Source organism: Trachypithecus francoisi, unplaced genomic scaffold (genome assembly GCF_009764315.1).
Source record: "Trachypithecus francoisi isolate TF-2019V2 unplaced genomic scaffold, Tfra_2.0 Lachesis_group3, whole genome shotgun sequence".
Lineage (NCBI taxonomy): Eukaryota > Metazoa > Chordata > Mammalia > Primates > Cercopithecidae > Trachypithecus > Trachypithecus francoisi.
The window spans coordinates 84,077,220-84,097,242 of record NW_022681468.1 but is presented as its reverse complement, the minus strand read 5'-3'; the positions used below and the strand labels follow the sequence as shown (position 1 = coordinate 84,097,242).

The following is a 20,023-nucleotide window of genomic DNA, read 5'->3' as shown; positions in this document are numbered from 1 at the left end:
TCCCATTGGCGCACTTACAAGCACGTGCTACATGGCACAAGATGATTCTTAATGACAATGGAAGCGACAAAATGGAACTTTCTCTTTTCTTTGGATGCCCTAGTTTTAAATCACAGACTCCATTTTAAGAGGCAAATTATTTCTCCTTGAACAATGTCACTATCAGTAAGCTCTTTTCTTCCAATCCTTGACACACATACATACCACCTAAATTACAAAGCAACTTTATTAATACAAGAATATATTGTCAAATGAGCAATGTTTGAGTCCAGCCACAAGGGGGCAGCATCGGCAAACATAGACTGTCCTCTGAAGTGGGTGGGCAAAATAGTCTGATTGGTTTTCTTAACTTGCAGTCACCTCCCCTTTCTTTCCAAAATGCACACATCTGCTTTCCAAAATAGACTGCAACTATTTCTATTGATCTGGAAGAAGCTTATACCAGGCAACCCATTTAGGAGCAGTTGGATGAAGAGGAAGGAGAGGGAGATGCTACTCATCACTTCAGTGTTGGTATTATGGATGCAATTGTCACGTGAGTTTGAGATGTCCCTGACTGCTTCCAGAGAATAAATCCAACAGGATAGAGAAGTATCTGCAGGCAGGGAATGGACTTTCTGTTTGAAGAACAAGAATTAAGAGAAAGGGACAGAAACAGAGAGAAAGAGACAAAAAGAATAAAGGTTGAGGGAGATGGGAAGGGAAACAGGGACAGAAAGGGAAAAAAGAAAAGAGAAGTGAGAGAGACCCGTGTAGCTCAGGGACTAAATATCTACTCTGATTTTATGTGATGCTTCCCATTGTCTTTCTAAACAGAGGTGAATGGACAACAAATAATGCAAATTCCTCAGTACCAGCATGTACAAGAAGGAGAGGACTTCACCACATACTGCAATTCCTCAACTACTTTAAACAATATACAGTGGTATAAGCAAAGGCCTGGGGGACATCCCGTTTTTTTGATACTGTTAGTGAAGAGTGGAGAAGTGAAGAAGCAGAAAAGACTGACATTTCAGTTTGGCGAAGCAAAAAAGAACAGCTCCCTGCACATCACAGCCACCCAGACTACAGATGTAGGAACCTACTTCTGCGCAGGGCACAGTGCTCCCCAAGCACCTGCTGCCTGTCTCCAAATCTTGCCCTGGGTCTTCAGGAGCAGATCATCCTACTCTCCCCAAAGAGCAGGAGCCAGAGAAAGCCAAAGTCACAATGTCTGTGAGGATATCGAGCAACTCCTCCCTATGGCAGTAGGAATGCATGTAGAAATTCACTCTGTTAAGACCTGGAAGAGTTTAGCAGTTTTATTTCCTAAAACTTAACTACCGGTTTTCTTCTACACAGGTGTCTCAAAGAATTCGAATTGTCTTAGGAAGAATCGGTGGATTTTAACAAATTGTGATACAGATATTTATATAAAAAGTCTGAGTTCATCTTTCAGTGCAGTGGTCCCCAACATTTTTGGCACCAGGGACCAGTTTTGTTGAAGACAATTTTTCCACGGAGCAGGGTGGGGGATGGTTTAGGAATCCCCCTAACCATAAGGGAAACTGTTTACCTCAGATCATCAGGCATTAGTTAGATTCTCATAAGGAGCTAGCAGCCTGGATTCCTCGCATGCGCAGTTCACAATAGAGTTCGGGCTCCTGTGAAAATCTAATGCTGCTGCTGATCTCACAGGAGGCGAATCTCAGGCAGTAATGCTCACCTGCCGCTCACTTCCTGCTCTGCGGCCGGGTTCCTAACAGGCCACAGAAGGTTACGGATTCCCCGCCGCCGGGGGTTTGGGACCCCTGTTTGGGTGGTAGCGGAGGTTTCCAAGCAGTTTCTTTAAGGTTTTAGCTCAATTGTATTGTGGAAGATTTGAAAATTAAACATTTTTCATTAAGTACACAAAACTTAAAAGAAGTTTACGACCAACTCCCTGAAGAGTCACCTCTGTAGAACTCATCTGCTTCAATGCAATGCAGTCCAACATAGCATAACGATTATGCATGCCGTAACCACCTTTCCAGAGAATTGAGTGAAGAGAGCTCTTTTTAAAACGAGGAGTTTAGACGAAACTGCAAGTGACCCATGAAGAGATTTAGGCATGGTCTCTCTTTCACTCTTCTGACTGCAGTTATATTCCCCAAGCCCAGATAAAGCTGATGATTCAAGTTCTGCTAGCCATGTTCATTGGTCTAACTACCGGGAAATATTAGCCACAGATTTCAAAGGGTGTTCACTGATTTCATCAATTACTTTATTTCTCCGTACTTAACAAAGATTTTTATCCTGGGAAAGAGAGGATAAAAAATACAACTGTATTGGAGAGTTTAAACATTAAAATCAAGTGATATTGGTCAAATAAAGTTTTTGTACCTTTCTAATAAAACATTTTGTAGCCATAAAATTGTTGTGATGAAAATGTTGTGACATAGGAATTAATTTAATTTATCGAATGAACAAAGTCAAACACAAAATAGTACTATGCCACTTATAAAACAAAATAACATGCATATAGAAAAATATGGATGGGAGCACATGCATGTTTAGGTTAATTTCTAAGAGCACCATAATTATTTAATAGTTGTTTTCATCCATTATAACATTTCCAAGGGTATTTCAGAGTTGTGCCAAAAACAGTTATGTTAAAATTACTGTAAAAATTATTTTCTCCTCTTCTGTCATAGTCTTGGCCCTTTTGCACACTGATCCTCTCAAACTATTACCTTTTTTGGGGGGTGGGGGGCAGGTGGGTCTGACTTCTCCCAAGAAGTTTTCCTTCTTTTCTCTTTTTCCTTTTGTACATTTTCTGTGTGTTTCTGCTACAGTCACGCCAAAGTAAAAAATAATACTAATTAACAAAATCACAAGCACTTGAAAATAGACATGAATTATAAAAGACCTCATAAATAATTCTGGAAAGATCAAAAAATGACCTTTACTGCCAGTAGGGGAATGATTTCATCCATCAAAACAGCTGCCAGAGATGATTCACATAAGAAGGAAAAACACACACACACACACACACACAAACAGCATTTTACCAGTATAATTAGGATCTCATTTTGATTCTTTACCAAATTTCAGGAAAGTATGGTCCGATATTTCTTGGTTTCCCTCACTGATTGTTTCTCTTTTATTCCCAGTGTATCTTTTATTAAGCACACGTGAGGGGCTCTCATCCTCTGATTCTCCAATATTTTCTGTCTGGGAGACACCATGTACAGAAATAAGGGGTGGACTGACAATTTCGATTTGACTCTAGTGTCAAATTGAAGTGTTTGGCTTGTTCCTCCAAAACCCTTTCTTCATAGGATTTTTTTGGAAGGTTTTCACAAAGACTGCACCTGACTACTGTACAAAAACACATCTGTAGAATCTGCTTAAAAGACCTCCTTCAAGGTTGCAGTGAGCATAGATCACGCCACTGCACTCCAGCCTGGGTGACAGAGTGAGACTCTGTCTCAAAAAAATAAAAATAAAAAATAAAAATAAAATAAAATGAAAGACCTCCTTCAGAAGGCATTAATCATGCTTTTCTTCCTTTCTTCCTTCCTTCCTTCCTCCCTTCCTTCCTTCCTTCCTTCCTTTCTTCCTTCCTTCCTTCCTTCCTTTCTTTCTTTCCTTCTTCCTTCCTTCCTTTCTTTCTTTTTCTTTCTTTCTTTCTTCCTTTCTTCCTTCCTTCCTTCCTCCCTTCCTTCCTTCCTTCCTTCCTTTCTTCCTTCCTTCCTTCCTTCCTTTCTTTCTTTCCTTCTTCCTTCCTTCCTTTCTTTCTTTTTCTTTCTTTCTTTCTTTCTTCCTTTCTTTCTTTCCTTCTTTCTTTCTTTTTTTTTGTCACATCCAATGTGTATCTCCATGCTATCTAGAGTGGTTAGAGTGATTCTCTATCCTTTACAATGATGGGGTCCATTAGTCCACATCTCTGCTTTTCTTGCTCACTCACAGGAGATAAGATTAAAAACAAGTAAGGATAATATTGCTTTATGAAGCAGGTATTATAATTTCCAACTTATAAAGAAAGAAATTGAAACCTCAAGATATTAAGTAACTTACATCTACTCACCTGTAAGAATGGATAAAGTTCAAATATATGACAATCTCAAGTACCGGTTAGGCTACACATCAACTGGAACTCTCATACATTGGAGATAGGAAAGAGAAATGCTCAGCACTTTGTAAAACAGGTTGGCAGTTCTTATAAAGTTAAACTTCACTTACAATATGATTCATCAATCTCTCTCCTGCGTATTTAGCCAAGAGAAATAAAGGTTATGTTCACATAAAAATTTCCATGTGAATGTTTATGGAAGCTTAATTCATAATTACTGAAACCTGGGAATGACCAGATGTCCTTCAACTGGAGAAGGGTTAAACACATTGTGGTTCATCCATATGACTGAGTACTACTCAGCAATAAAAAGAAATGAAATATTGACTCATGCAAGAACATGGATGAATCTTCAACGTGTCTTGGTAAATAAAAGAAACTAAGTCCAAAGGACTATATATTGTGTGACTTTATTTATATTATTAATACATATGAGTAGAAGCAAAACTATAAAGATAGGAAACAGATCAAAGGGTTGGTGAGAACTGTACCATAGACCTGTATACCACAAAAAGTAAATCTTACTGTGTAAGATAACTAGAATGTGAGTGGAACCCCAAAAGAAATAGAAACTGTAACAAATGCATCCAACAATATTATAGTGAATAATGTAAACACAGTGACACTGTCTTTAATGTGGAAGAAAATAACTAACCTAAATAATTTTTGAAAACAATATTTTGAGTAGATACTATAAGACAAAAGGCAAAAGAATGGCACACAAATACCATTCTGTAGGTAATAAATTTATTTGTCAAGGGGTATGGGTTAGCAATTCTTAAACTAATTTATGTGAGCATTTGGATTGAACAAATGTATATAGGTAAAATATATAATAGATGATGAATCATGAGAGCCAGATTTCTCACTGTTGGGAAAAGTAATAAATAATGAAGGGAGAAATCTATGCAGACCCAGTGGAGTTGAACTCATGTTTTTTATAACATTCATAGGTACAGGTTGATACATAAATAAAATTATTAGGAGACTTGAGTGCTTTCTGATGCCCAACAGCAAAGCACAAGCCTGTGGTTACTTTATTCGAATTGATTCAAAAGCCTGAAAGACCTTCAGCAAAGTAGATAAGAAATGTCTGGGAAACCTAGGTGGTCTTGATATTAGGAAAGATACAGTATTTGTGTTGTCACCATATTTAGTTCCGTCAGTATATCTCTTTGGTTTTTGTATTGAGGCGTAATACACATACAGTAAAGTGCACTAACATTCATCAAATGTTTGTGAATGTTTAGTTATGCACATCCCTGTGTAATAATCCTCCACCAATCAAGATGCAGAATATTTCCACCAACCCAGGCATTATTTCATTCCTCTTTTCACTCAATACCTACCCCTAGAGATAACCACTATTCTGATTTCTATTGCCTTAGATTAGTTTTGCTTTCTCTTGAATTTCATATTAATGAAATCATACATTACATTTTTATGTGTTTCTTATGTTGAACACTGTTCCATTGTATGAATATGCAATCTTGTTTATCTACTTCTTTGGTAACAGAAATTTGTGTTGTTTCGAGTTTGGGGCCATGATGAATACAGGTACTATAAATGTTCTTATGTAAGTCTTTTTGTGAACATGTGAAATTGTTGAACATTCTTATGTAAGTTTTATTGTTGTAGTAGAATCACTGGGCCATAGGACAGGCATACCTTTACCTTATTAGAAGCTTCCAAGGCGTTTTTGAGGTTATATCATTATGGAAAAGAGTTTCAATTCTCCATAACCTTGCTGGTACTTAATAATGTTGGCATGTATTATTAAACTTTAAAATTTTGAGGTTATTATAAATTCACATATATTTTAAAAATTTAAGGCAGATCATATGTATCCTTTACTCAGTTTACTCCAGTGTGTAAAACTATAGTACAATATCACAACCAGGATATTGACGCTGACTCAGTCAAGGCACGGAACATTTCTATCACTACGAGGGTGCTTTCTGTTGTCCTTTTGTAGCCATATTAATTTCCTGTCTGCTCCCATCCCCTCCTTCATCCCTGGGAACTATTAATCTGTCCTTCATTGTTATAATTTTGTAATTTCATATACGTTGTATAAATGACCTTTGGGGACTGACGTTTTAAACTCAGCATTCTGCTATATTTTGTGTATTGCCAAATTTGAGAAGTTTTTGGCTTTTACTTCTTTGATACTTTTTCAGTCCTACCCCCTTTATTTTTTAGTACTATGATGAAAGGAATGTTAGAATTTTGTTATAGTCCTGCAATTCCCTGAGGCTTGGTTCATTTTTTTTAAATCATTCTATTTTCCCTTTGTTATTCAGATTGAGTAATTTCTTTTGTTCTATCTTCCAGTTCACTAATAATTTTCTCTATCACCTCCATTTTGCTATTGAGCCCATCTGGTGGACTTTTTATTTCAGCTATATTTTTAAGTTCTAAAGTTTCCATTTTATATCTTGGTTCTTTTTTATGTATTTTACTTCTTTACTTAGACTTTCTATTTCCTCCTGAAGCTTTCTGTTTTTTCATTTGTTTCAAGCATGTTTGTAGTTGCTCTTTGAAACATTTTCATCATGGCTGCTTTCGTATCTTTATCAGGTAATTTTACCATCACTTTCAGCTCAGGATTGGCACCTATTGATTGTCTCTTTAAAATTCTGTTTGAGATCTTCTTGGTTCTGAGTATATTGAGTACATTTTTTTTATTGAAATCTGAACATTTAAGTATTGTGTTTGAAACTCGGGATCTTATTTAAAATTTTTGTTTTATCTCCTTTCTCTAATGCCAGTCCAGCAGGGGAAGGGGAACACCACCTCACTATCTGGTAGAGATAGAATCCAGTGTCCCCATTCAGCCTCATTGACATCAGAGGGCAGGGAGGATCATCAAACTGCCAGGTGGGGGTTGGACTTCTGGGTCCTTATGTACAGATGAATCTTGAAAAACATGAGGGTTTGGGGCACCAACCCCCATGCATTCAAAAATTTGTATACAACTTTTGGATCCCCCAAAACTTAACTACTGATAACCTACTGTTGACCAGAAGCCTTACTGATAGCATAAACAGTCAATTAACACATATTTTGTATGTTGTATGTATTATACACCATATTCTTACAATAAAGCAAGCTAGAGAAAAGTAAATGATATTAAGAGAATCATAAGGAAGAAAAAATATGTTTATAGTACCATACTGTATATAGCAGTTCTGTAAGTTTATGTAGTCTGTTTACAAGACGAATCATCTGTCTGAAATTGCAGGCAATGGCAACTGCAGCTGCAGCTTAATGTCAAGCAATTAAGTTTTTTCTTGTAAGGTCATGACTTTTCTCTGCTTCTTGGGAGCACATCCAACATCACTGGTGGAATTTTGTATGGATCCCATGGTGTTATTCAAGGTTTACCCTATTGGACTAAACACAGTGAAAAGTATGTGAGAACTGTGAGAGATGACTTTTTACTACAATGGACAAGTGGCTGGAGATATGAACTGCTCATGTGGAGATAATTAGCATTGCATTTTAAGTAGATATTCACAAACTTGAGCTCACTGCAATAACAACAGAAGGTGGCTACAAAATTATTACAGTAGTACAGTATGTACTATAATTTTGTGCAGTTGTGATTTAATACTGCATATTTAAGTTTGTGTGCATTTCTCCAGACTCCAAGTGCCACCACATACGGTCTGTGTTTGTGTGTTTAGTTTTGATACATTTAAAATTTTTATAATAAATTTGTGTATGTTTTATGGTAGTAAGTGATAAGGTAGACTAGTATTTACATGCATTTTACACATTCATGACATATCTCTTTCTTAATTTTATTGATATTTTTAGACTACATTGTGTGTTTGCAAGTTTTTTCAACTTGTTGCAAATCTCCAAAAATTTTTCCAATATATTTATTGAAAAAAAGTTCGCATATAGGTGGACCCATACAGTCCAAACTTATTCAAGAGTCAACTGCAGTCTCCACTGTAATTTATTTTTCTTTCTTTATGATTAGGGTTTTTTTGTGTACTTTAAAAAATACTGTTGTCCACTTCTAATATAATACAGTTGTTCTCCTGTGTCTTCTTTTAAAACTTTATAGCTTCACTCTTCACATTTAGGTTTCTGACCCATCTGGAATATGTGTGTGTGTGTGTGTGTGTGTGTGTGTGTGTCTGTGTCTGTGTGTGTCTGTGTGTGTGTGTTTATATATATTTATATTGAAAAGACTATTTCTTCCCCCACTGAATTGCATTGGCACCTTTGGAGAAAATCAAGTCATTACATGTGTGTTCATCTGCTTCTGGACATGATTCTGTTAGATCGTCTTTTTAACAATTCTCATATCAATAGGCCATTTTCTCTTAATTACTGAGGTTTCATATAAGTCTTGAAATCTGGAAATGCAATTCCTCCAGCTATCGCCCACCTTTTTTTCAAGGTTATCTAACTTGTTATAGGATTTAAATTTCCATAGATATTACAAAACAGATTCTCAAACTTCTACCACAACAAGTTTCTGGTAATTTGATTCAGATTTGCTGAGTTTATGATAAGGTTGAGAAAACTGATAATTTAACCTATGGATTCCTTAGATTTATAAATATAGCCCTCCATTTATTTAGGTCCTCCCTAATTCCTTTTATTAATGTTTTATAATTTTCATTTTGATGAACTTTCATATCCTTAATTAAATTCATTCATTTGCTTATTTCATTGTAAATGGCATTTTTATTTTATTTTCCAATTGCTTTTAGCTAGAATCTAGAAATAGAATGGAATTTGTTATTCAATGACTGTGAATTCATCCATTAGTTCTAGTAGTTTCTTTACAGATTCTTTTAAATTTTCTATATTCAAATTACGTTATCTATGAAGAAGTAGTTTTACTTCTTCCTTTCCTGACTTTATGCATTTTATTTTTTTCCTGACTTGATACCAGTTATTCCAATGTGAAAATAAATGGAAATGTGATAATGTATCTTGTTCCTAAACTCAGAGAAAAAAATGTTCAGTATTTTACCATTAATTACAATGTTAGCCTTGGATATTTTTATAGATACTCTATCAGATGAAGGACTCTTTTCTACATGTCTAGATTGTTGAGAGTATTCATCATGTGAGGGTGTTGGCCTTGTATCAAATTCTCTTGTGTGTGTAAGTTTTGATAAATTTAAAATTTTAATAATAGATTTGTGAATATTTTATGGTGGTAAATGATAAAGAAGTTTAAAATAGGTTGAACCCATTATTTTGGTTTCTCATCAAGCAAAGGAGGAGAAAACCTTACCCGTTATGATCTTAGAGATCATATAATCTTCTAAATTGTAAGTTACTCTGCAAATACTCAATAGATTGGGCAAATATATTTTTTATTCTTTAGAGCTATGCAAAATACTTAATGATTTTCAATACCATTAAAAATATCACCTGTTAGTAGCCTCAATCGTCTTCCAAAAAATAAAGGTGATCAAACTAAAAGCAAAAAAAAGGAAATTGTGTTCATTACTTTTCTTCTCCCTTTGTTAATATAACAACATGATATAGTCCTCCCTACTTTAAGTAATTGTCTGTTTCTTCTTATATTTTCAGCAATACTGTCCTGTTAACTTACATCTTTATGATCTGGTACAGAGTAGGCTCTTAGTGAATATTTTTTAAATGAATGGAGTATTATTACCAAGACTTTTACTCCATGTCTTTGTAGCTTGATTTTTCACACCCATGTTGGGGAAATTTATTGTCTATCGTTGAATTTTTGCCTACAAATCTGACCCCATGTTTACCCCATTGTAGTCTTTGGTTCCAAATGTATTCCAGATAACTGAAAGAGTGCATATAGAATAATTTAAAGATTTTCTCAGCATAAGTTCAGTAAATTTGTCAATTATGACTCATCTATGCATTCATGAAACAAGTAACTATTGAGTGCTTATTCCAGGCCAATATCTCTTATAAGCATTGAATAGTATGGGCTTTTGAACCAGCCTTTAATTATGGGATGATTAGAAACAAAAGAGAAATTAACTCCACGTCAGCAATTGAGAATTGCAATGGGAATATTATTGAAATAACAAATTAATTTAAAAAATAGTTAAAACCTTTATTGGAGTGTTAGAGGACTGATAAAACAAAGATGAGTACAGAGGTATTAAAACTAAGTATCTACCTTCAAACCTGATAAAAGGGTCAGAAGATTGCTGGCTGACTTTTGCCTGATTATAGCTACCCAGTTCATTCATTCAGTCAGTCACAAGAGGGGGCTGCTTCACCTTAAAACTTAGGTTTCTTTCTTGGAGAGGGGACACTAAGCTTATGTTCCACTTAAGTTCCACAGAAAACAGGAAAAAAAGATACACTTTTATCCTCTTTAGACAAATTGTACTTTATGATCTCTTATTAAGTGTGTTATGGCTTCAAGAGTTCCGGGACCCTTACACCGATGTACTAAGTCTTCTCAGAGCACCTCCCTTAACACTGCATTCTCCAAGTTTCACTTCCCTAATCATTTCCTACCTCCCCTATTCCCTACACCTTTTTCTTCCTTTCCTTTACCTATTGTTACCACCACCCCCCAATCTTGTTTGCTTTTCCTGGTCTCTTTTCCTTCTGCCTCATTGTCCTTGGTGCACACAGTAGCCACAAGCGTGAGCATAGAAATTAGGAAATGAACTTTAAGGCCAGAGAGTTTAAGGCGGATGAGAGCCAGCACCATTTATGTCATTAGTCACTATATCAGTAACAGATGCACTGAGAAATGTCTACTTAGACAACAGTCAATACATGATTCCAGAGACCTCTATAGAAAACCCGAGTTTTGGGAGATTTAGCTTTCAGTGTCAATGTTGTTAATGCTTATTTTCCCCCTGAGCACATCACTTCCTACTTTTGAACCTCACTCCCATTTGCTAGAAAGTAGATGGGAACTTTAATCTCCTTACAACACAGAGCTCAGTATAGGCTTCTGGGATTTAATGACACTTTCCACACGCTCCATGGAGCAGAGGACAATTTATTTGGTACATTGAGGAAGAAATGATGGAAGAAAAAGTCTGGATAGATACATCCTTATGATCGATTTTCCTCATTCAGTGCCAGCCTCTTAGACTTTAAACTTCATAAAAGATTTCAGTAGACACCACCTGAGTTGAGGATGTCTGGTTGATACCCTCACCGTCTTCTCAGGAACATGACTAAACCTGGAGAGGAAGACACAGAAAAGCAACTGCTCTATCATTGGCTGACAAGATCCTGACAACAACACGATGAGAGCTGCACTCCTTGCAAGTCTTTACCAGTAGCTGTTGCTTCTGTTTTCTGGAAATTCTTTAAACCTAGAATCAGATACAAAAACTGAACTCTGGGTCCACAATCCTCATTTGTCCTTGAAGTATGAGGCTGTTGGCAAGAGTGACTGTGTTTTTGACCTTTGGTAAGTGCTCTGTGTCTACCTAGGGAGGGCTTCAGAGGGCAAGGGACCCCAAAGAGTGGTTTGCCTTCTATGCTTCCTGTGCTTTATCCAGCATACTAGATGTAATTGAGAACCGTTCTGGTTCTGTGCATTTGTCTAGGAAGTACATACATCTACATACCAGGCTAGATCATAACCATAATCCCAGAAGAGTCCTTGGCAGTATTCGATTGTAAGAAATCTATGGGTTTATTAAGTCAAGAGCCCATGGAATACAGCCTAGAGAGTCTATGATTATTGGCATGTATCTTTGGTCTTTATAATAAAACCAATGCTATTTGTTGTGTTCTTGCAGGACATAAAACTTTTGGAGTGTTAAGGGAGTGTTCTACCCTTGATCCATAGAATTACGTTGGTTTGAGAGTCAGGAGTTAATCTGATTTTCTTGACCCCTTAGGGACTATAATTGATGCTAAGGCCACTCAGCCCACCTCCATGGATTGCGCTGAAGGAAGAGCTGCAAACCTGCCTTGTAATCACTCTACCATCAGTGGAAATGAGTACATATATTGGTATCGACAGATTCACTCCCAGGGGCCACAGTATGTCATTCATGGTCTAAAAAACAATGAGACCAATGCAATGGCCTCTCTGATCATCACAGAAGACAGAAAATCCAGCACCTTGATCCTGCCGCACGCTACGCTGAGAGACACTGCTGTGTACTATTGCATCGTGAGAGTCGCACATTGAGACAGATGGGGCTGCACCTGTGCAATATCTCCCTGGTGGCAAGTGAGGAGGAGGGTAGCATTCATCTAGAGCAAAATGTCGATAGGAGTCCAAAAGTAACAAGAGAAGAGGAAAAGGAAAGGAAGGAGAGAAGGAAAAGTAAATAAGGGAGATACGATGAAGGGTAAAAAGGGAAAAAGAACTATATTTGTTGATGTGGCTGAGAAATATGATAAAGGGGCTATAATTTGAACATAGCAATAAAGTGAGTCATAATTTGAACATAGCAATAAAATGAAGAGGGTTAAGAATTTTCATGACTCCTCTTCATGTCAAAAAAATGTTTATTTCAGTTTGTTAGTAAAAGTGAACAGATAAGGAAAATCAAGATAATTCTGCTTGTCCCAAGGCTTTTTTCCTCTGGATCCAGGGGCAAGTTCAAGCTTCAAAATGCATACTATTATAGTTGTTGATCCAATTACGAGAAACAAGTTGATTTTTCTGCAAGAAAAATCTGAAATGTTCCTTCTTACTAGTGCAGTAACACTAGTTACTAGATCATGCGTATTTGTGATGAAGGTTTTTCTTTTTGGAAAGAAACAAAAATCAAATGAATATTAATTTATTTTTATTTTCCTTGAAGTCTTGAATCTATAAACGGACCTCATCATGTTTTATTTCCTAAGCAGCACACAAATCCATCTCACCATAGAAGACTCAGGTAAAGCAAAGGCGAAAGACCTACCTGCATTTCCTCATTATTCCCTATCTCACACCACTCTTCTCAAAGAACACTGGCTTTGACACTTTAAGGTATATCGTGATAGCCTGTTTAATTTCAGTTATATATCATTGCATATAATTTTATGCAATCACACACAAACTTGCATACATACACACAGTTTTGTCATGTAAATTGGATTTATTAGATTTTTTAACTTGCCATTTATTTTTCATTTAATAAAGTGTCCTAGAGACCTTCTATATCAATAGAGAAGTTCACTTTATCCTTTTTGGTGCTTATTGAGTACTTTGAGACATTCCATCATATAATTGCTTTTCTATTGATGCATATTTGTTTCTATTGCCTCACTATCATAAAGAATATTGTGTTCTACTTCTTTATAGATTCACCTTAGTTTGTGTATGTGTGGAAGTGTTTATTTTAATGAGATTTCTGAAACTGAAATTGCTACGTCAAAAGGAAGGTGCATTTAAAATTTTTGGAAAAAGTGGCAATTTGGCCTCCAAATGATGTAACTACAGTCCATATAATACATATATACATATTATTATACACATAATTATCTATCATAATTATCATATACTTAATAAATATAATACATATAATGTGTTAAATAGCTTCCAGCCAACAGCAGGTGAAAGAACTCATTTTACATTCTTATAAAAATTGAGAATTACTAACAGTTTTTATTTTTATTTTATTGTATTATTCTATTTATTATTTTGAGTCCGGGTCTCACTCTGTCACCCAGGCTGGAGTGCAGTGGCCGGATCTCAGCTCACTGCAACCTTCACCTCCCAAGCTCAAGCAATCATCCCACCTCAGCCTCTCAAGTAGCTGGGACGACAGGCACACACCATCACTCCTGGCTATTTTTTGTAGAGACAGGGTCTTGCCATGTTGCCGAGTCTGGTCTCAAACTCCTTAGTGCAAGAGATCTGCCAGCCTTGGCCTCTCAGAGTGCTGGGATTACAGGCATGAGCCACCGCATCCAGCCCAGTTTTTAATAATCCAAAGATATATTATCTTTAGTCATTTTCCTGATTCATGGTGTTTTTGAGCAACTTTTTTCTACATGTGTTGGCACTTTTTCATTTGGCAATATGCTTATTCCTACCTTTTGAACGTTTTTCTATTTAGTTGTCTTCCTTTCTTTTTTTGTTCATAAGAATCAGTTTCATACCTTAAATAATACATTATTTTATATTTGTTTGAATATTTTATTCGAACATTGCCTTTTTTCTTGCTTATTTTTAATGTAGTTTTAAATGTTCACATAGTTTAATATATCAAGTATTCCTTTCCTGTAGGTCTTGAAGGTCAATATCTCTATAGGAAATTCCTAAGTATATTACATATTTTAATATTCATTACCATTTGGTTGAGAATTATTTTGAGATGCATGTTACAGATTAGAAAACTGAGTCTCAAAGAAATGTAAAAACCTGCTAATATTCACAGTATTAATAAGTTAGCATCAATTTTAGATTTATTTTTAAACCTGAGATTGTCAAACACTAAAATCTGAACACACATTGTTTAACCTCTGGTGACTGGAAGCAGTCACAAGAAGAAAACTCCAAAATAATGAATCAAATAAAGCATCAGTGGAATGGATTACAATTACCATCCAAGACACATGTTAGAGCAAAAGGTCAGGCGTGTTAGGGTAGAAATTGTGAGTTATGAGTTGAGAAAATCAACGGTCCTTAATCATATAGAAAGGTAATGCTAGTCCCCTAAACATTCAAATAGCAGTCAAAATGTGTGTTTTGATTGTGGAAGAACTCTAACACATCTTCAGCTCTTTATTAGCCATACATTTCCCAAGCAGAATGGATATTGAAGAAATTAGAGCATAAAGCAAAGGAAGTAGGAAAGAGGAGTTTGATGCTGGATCTGAGTGGCTTCCAAGTATTCTTGGAAACTTCACACAGATTGAGGAATTGTTCTGGTCCATAGAATGGATAGATAAATGTAAATTACTATGATGATCATACTTGGAAATTGCTTTGATTCCATGAGTGAAAGATAAGGGAACAGATATCTACACACAAATCTTAGAAAGTGCAATTGAGATGTGCTGGTAGCAGTTTCCAAAGATTGACATATCACTTTCAAGGTCCTTACAGTCACTTTATTCACAATCCTTTTCTCTTTCTCACAGTCTTTAATCTCATTTACCTTTTGCTTAATACCATCCTCTACTCTCCTATATTTGAACACACAGAAGTTTGAAGCCTGTATTTTTCGTTTTTATTGACTGAAGTATCCTCTGTATCTAGGACACTGCCTGGCAAATAGTAAGTATTCAGAAAATATTTACTGAACAAATATATTTATTTATAACTGGAAAATTTTACTGGCAAATGCTAAGGATACAATAAAATACTAGAGACATGAGTTAGATTCTCTATGAGGATTTTACTGGCAAATACTAAGGATACAATACAATACTAGGGACATGAGTTAGATTTGCTATCAGGATACAATAAAAACAAAAATAATAGAGTGGCCTCATATTAATTACAAAGTGATCTATGAACTAAAACTAAAAATTTAAGTGTTTTTATCCTAGTTTTCCTTTCTTGTTCCCGGGCTATTATCTGAATAAGAGTAAATCCACTAAACACAGCGGTACAACTGCAGATTTTAGGCATTCTCCTGCATCTAAAACACCTTGGCTTTAGAGGCATCAACAGCATACTCTTTGTTCCCCAGTACAATCCAGGCTATTAGCTTTGAGGCCCATTCCTTTTGTTCTACTGTTCTTCCTCTTGTCACTACCATCCTCATAAACAGCAAATACCCCTCCTCACATTGAAAAGTGTGACACAGATTCCACTGTAACCTAAATACCACATGACTTAAATATCCACAAGAGCCATTCAGTGAGAATCCCGAACTCATCAACTTTAAAGACCTTTAATTTGAATTCCTTTTAGCCATTAACTTCCATAGCCACCATCTAGACAGGTCTTATGACAATGTACTGTTCCACCTCTGAAATCTTACCTGCAGTCTAAAACCTCCCACCCTGAGATTCTCACCCTCAGTTACTCACATTGTACTTGTTCTTTGACTATAATGGTCATTTAGTCCTTGACACCTTTCTTTTCTTTTTCTTTTTTTATTTAACTTTTGTTTGAAGTTCAGGGGTATTGAACTTAAAATAGGTTTATTATACAGGTAAACTTGTGCAGATTTGTTATATAGGTAATTCTGGGTCATGGGAGTTTGTTGTACAGATTATTTTGTCTCCCAGGTATTAAACCTAGTACCCATTTGATATTTTTCCTGATCCTATCCCTACTCCCACCCTCCACCCTCAAGTAGGCCCCAGTGTGTGTTTTTCCCTCTTTGTGTCCATGGGTTCTTATCATTTCATTACCACTTATAAGTGAGAATGTGCAGTGTTTGGTTTTCTGTTCCTGAGTTAGTCTGCCGAGAATAATGGAGTCCAGCTCCACCCATGTTCCAGTAAAGGACATAATCTCATTTCTTTTTATGGTTGCATAGGATTCCATGGTGCATCTATACCACATTTTCTTTATCCAGCTTTTGGTGTGCATTTAGGTTGATTCCATGTCTTTGCTATTGTGAACAGTGCTGCAGTGAACATACACGAGCATGTGTCTTTTTGATAGAATGATTTATAGTCCTTTGGGTATATACCCAGAAATGGTATTGCCGGGTCAAATGGTATTTCTGTTTTTCAATCTTCGAGGAATTGGCATACTGTCTTCCACAATGATTGAACTAATTTACACTCCCACCAACAGTATATAAGTGTTCCTTTTTCAATTTTTTTGTTAGCATCTGTTATTTTTTGACTTTTTACTAATAGCCATTCTGACTGGTGTGAGATGGAATCTCATTGTGGTTTTAATTTGCATTTCTCTATCAGTGAAGTTGAGCATTTTTTCGTATTATTGTTGGTTGCATGTATGTCTTATACAAACTTCTTTTGAAAAGTGTCTGTTCATGTCCTTTGCTCACTTTTTGTTAGGGTTTTTTCTTCTTGTAAATTTGTTTAAGTTCCTTGTAGATGCTGAATATTAGACTTTTGTCTGATGCATAGTTTGCAAAAATTTTCTTCCATTCTGTAGATTGTTCACTCTGTAGATTCTTTGCTGTTTAGAAGCTCTTTAGTTTAATTAGATCCTATTTGTAAACTTTTGCTTTTGTGGCAATTGCCTTTGGTATCTTTGTCATGAAATTTTTGCCCCTTTCCATGTCCAGAATGGTATTGCTAGGTTGTCTTCCCAGGTTTTTATAGCTTTGGGTTTTACATTTCAGTCTTTAATGCATCTTGACTTAATTTTTGTAGATGGTGTGGGGAAGGGGTCCCATTTCAATCTTCTGCATTTATCTAGTCAGTTATCCCAACACCATTTGTTGAATAGGGAATCCTTTCCCCATTACTTGTTTTTGTCAGCTTTGTCAAAGATCAGATAGCTATAGATGGGCAGCCTTATTCCTGAGTTACCTATTCTGTTCCATTGGTCTATGTATATGTTTTTGTACCAGTGCCATGCTGTTTTGGTTACTGTAGCCTTGTAGTATAGTTTGAAGTTGGGGCATGTGATGCCTCCAGCTTTGCTCCCCTTTATTTTCAATTTATTTCTCAGAAGCTTCTTATCTTTTATTTTCTTACCTATAATGCTTAGATTCTATGACTTGTTGCTTTCAATCTTTAGTCATTAACTCTTTTATTCTCATGCCAATTCTGCATCATAGCAGCGATCTAATTAATTCCTAATCATGAATCCATATCTTCCTTATTACAATGCATATCTTGTCTGATCAGAGTCCACAGGTGTGCAGATTGGTGTCATTAAAACATGTTGTTACCAGCCAGGAGCAGTGGCTCATGCCTGCAATCCCAGCACTTTGGGAGGCCAAGGTGGGCAGATCACTTGAGGCCAGGAGTTTGAGACCAGCCAGACCAACACAGCAAAACCACATCTCTACTAAAAATACAAAAAATTAGCTGGGCATGGTGGCACACACCTGTAATCCCAGCTATTCGGGAGGCTGAGGCAGGAGAATTACTTGAACCCGGAAGACAGAGGTCACAGTGAGTCGAGATCATGCCACTGTACTCCAGTCTAGGCAACAGAGTGTGACTCTGTCTCAAATAATAACAATAATAAATAAATAAATGTTGTTACTTTCAGCACTAACTAGGCCCACAATGTTTCCAGGAAAGTATTCTTCTTCTCTGTAATCACATCTCACTGCCATTTTCTACTGGGATATTTCAAAACTTCTCACATATCTCAGACTTCCTAACCCAGATCCTCCTCCATTCACTCTCTTGGGAGACATTTAATCTCTGTTTATAACAAGAAAAAAGATCCCATTAGAAGGTAGTAGGTGTTTCACATTTCTACCTTCACACTCCAAAGAATCACTTAAATCTAACTACTGTAATCTTTTTCTCCTTCATTTCAATAAAATTGAAAATAACTGTTTTTCCTCCTACCAAAACTTTGTTCTTCTACCCATAATCTATATTCCAATCCCATCTGTCTCCTCAGAATTTTGATCCATTGTTTATACAGTCTTTCCAAAAGCATGTAAATATACCCCAATTTTTATAAACCCTACCATTACCACTTCAACATCCTCATCCAGTTAACACCATGACTCTTTTCTCCTCTGCAGATGATCCGGCAATCTCTAGAAGGAGACTTCTATATTCAAATTTTTTCTTCCTTGTCTCATCACAGTGCCTCTTCCCACTGCAGTTGACCTTTTGCTGAAAAGATCAAAATAATGATTTTTGTGTTGTTAAAAAAATCAATAGTTCAATAGCACAGTATGGTGACTATAGTTATCAATAATTTATTGTGGGCCAGGCGCGGTGGCTCAAGCCTGTAATCCCAGCACTTTGGGAGGCCGAGGCGGGCGGATCACAAGGTCAGGAGATCGAGACCATCCTGGCTAACACCGTGAAACCCCGTCTCTACTAAAAAAATACAAAAAACTAGCCGGGCGAGGTGGCGGGCGCCTATAGTCCCAGCTACTCGGGAGGCTGAGGCAGGAGAATGGCGTGAACCCAGGAGGCGGAGCTTGCAGTGAGCTGAGATCTGGCCAGTGCACTCCAGCTTGGGTGACAGAGCGAGACTCCGTCTCAAAAAAAAAAAAATAATAATAATAATAATTTATTGTATATTTCAAAATAGTTACATTTGGAATGTTGTCAACACAAGGAAATAATAAATGTTTGAAATGATGGCTAACCCAATTACCATGATTTGATAATTACACATTGTATGCATGTGTCAAAATGTAACATGTACTTCATAAATATGTACAATTATTATGCACCAATAAAAAATCAATAGACATTGAAAAGTTATCATCTCATAGACATTTATTTACCACTCACTCTGTTAGCCATTCATTTCTTTTTAGAATTCCTTTTTCCTTCTCTTTAAGAAATCCAGCCATTTCTGATTTGCCACTTACCTCCCTGAAAACCCTTTGAGGTTTCCTTTTTCTTTCTTTCTTTCTTTCTTTCTTTTTTTTTTTTTTTTTTTGAGACAGAGTCTCACTCTGTCACCCAGGCTGGAGTGCAGTGGCATGATATCAGCTCAGTGCAACCTCTGCCTCCCAGATTCAAGTGATTCTCATGTCCCAGCCTCCCAAATAGCTGGGACTACAGGCACAAGCCACTAGGCCCGCCTAATTATTTGTATTTTTAGTAGAGATGGGATTTCACCATGTTGACTAGCTTGACTTCCTGGCCTCAGGTGATCCACCCGCCTCTGCCTCCTAAAGTGCTGGAATTACAGGCGTGAGTCACTGTGCCCAGCTTCGAGGTTTCTTTAGTACTTTTTCCACTATCTATACCTTCAGTGTTTGGGTTCCTTGAGTATTTTTTTAAGTCCCTATTCTATTCTAAATTTTGCTCTAAGCATTTGTCTTGGTAAAATTGCACCTAGTCTCATAGGGTAGTGCTACATCACAGATAACATAGTGGGCAAGGAACTGAGCTTGGAGTGGAAAAGAATTGGATTCTAATCCTTGTGTGTCCTTGGGCAAATTATTTAACTTC

General features: G+C 36.5%; 1 protein-coding gene, 1 long non-coding RNA gene and 3 gene segments (V, D, J or C); 4 read left to right on the top strand and 1 right to left on the bottom strand.

Moving 5' to 3' along the window:
* The window catches only part of LOC117070008, a 677,437-nt gene that overhangs the window by 220,662 nt on the left and 436,752 nt on the right, over positions 1–20,023 (top strand).
* LOC117070016 overlaps positions 1–20,023 on the top strand; it is a 705,780-nt gene that overhangs the window by 277,931 nt on the left and 407,826 nt on the right.
* Positions 1–20,023, bottom strand: part of LOC117070040 — a 405,055-nt gene that overhangs the window by 6,452 nt on the left and 378,580 nt on the right. The gene's annotated exons all lie outside the window — the stretch shown is intronic.
* The window catches only part of LOC117070011, a 387,464-nt gene that overhangs the window by 15,818 nt on the left and 351,623 nt on the right, over positions 1–20,023 (top strand).
* LOC117070014 lies at positions 337–2,479 on the top strand. Its single transcript, XM_033188629.1, has 2 exons — positions 337–535; positions 817–2,479. Exons 1-2 carry the CDS (start codon positions 379–381, stop codon positions 1,317–1,319), a joined length of 660 nt encoding a protein of 219 aa, XP_033044520.1. The 5' UTR covers positions 337–378; the 3' UTR covers positions 1,320–2,479.

Bases quoted from the DNA above. Each gene is read 5' to 3' on its own strand.
- LOC117070014 (XM_033188629.1), top strand. From the start codon at position 379: ATGCACACATCTGCTTTCCAAAATAGACTGCAACTATTTCTATTGATC. The intron at 536-816 runs GTGAGTTTGAGA...CTTTCTAAACAG, and splicing joins ATTATGGATGCAATTGTCAC to AGGTGAATGGACAACAAATA.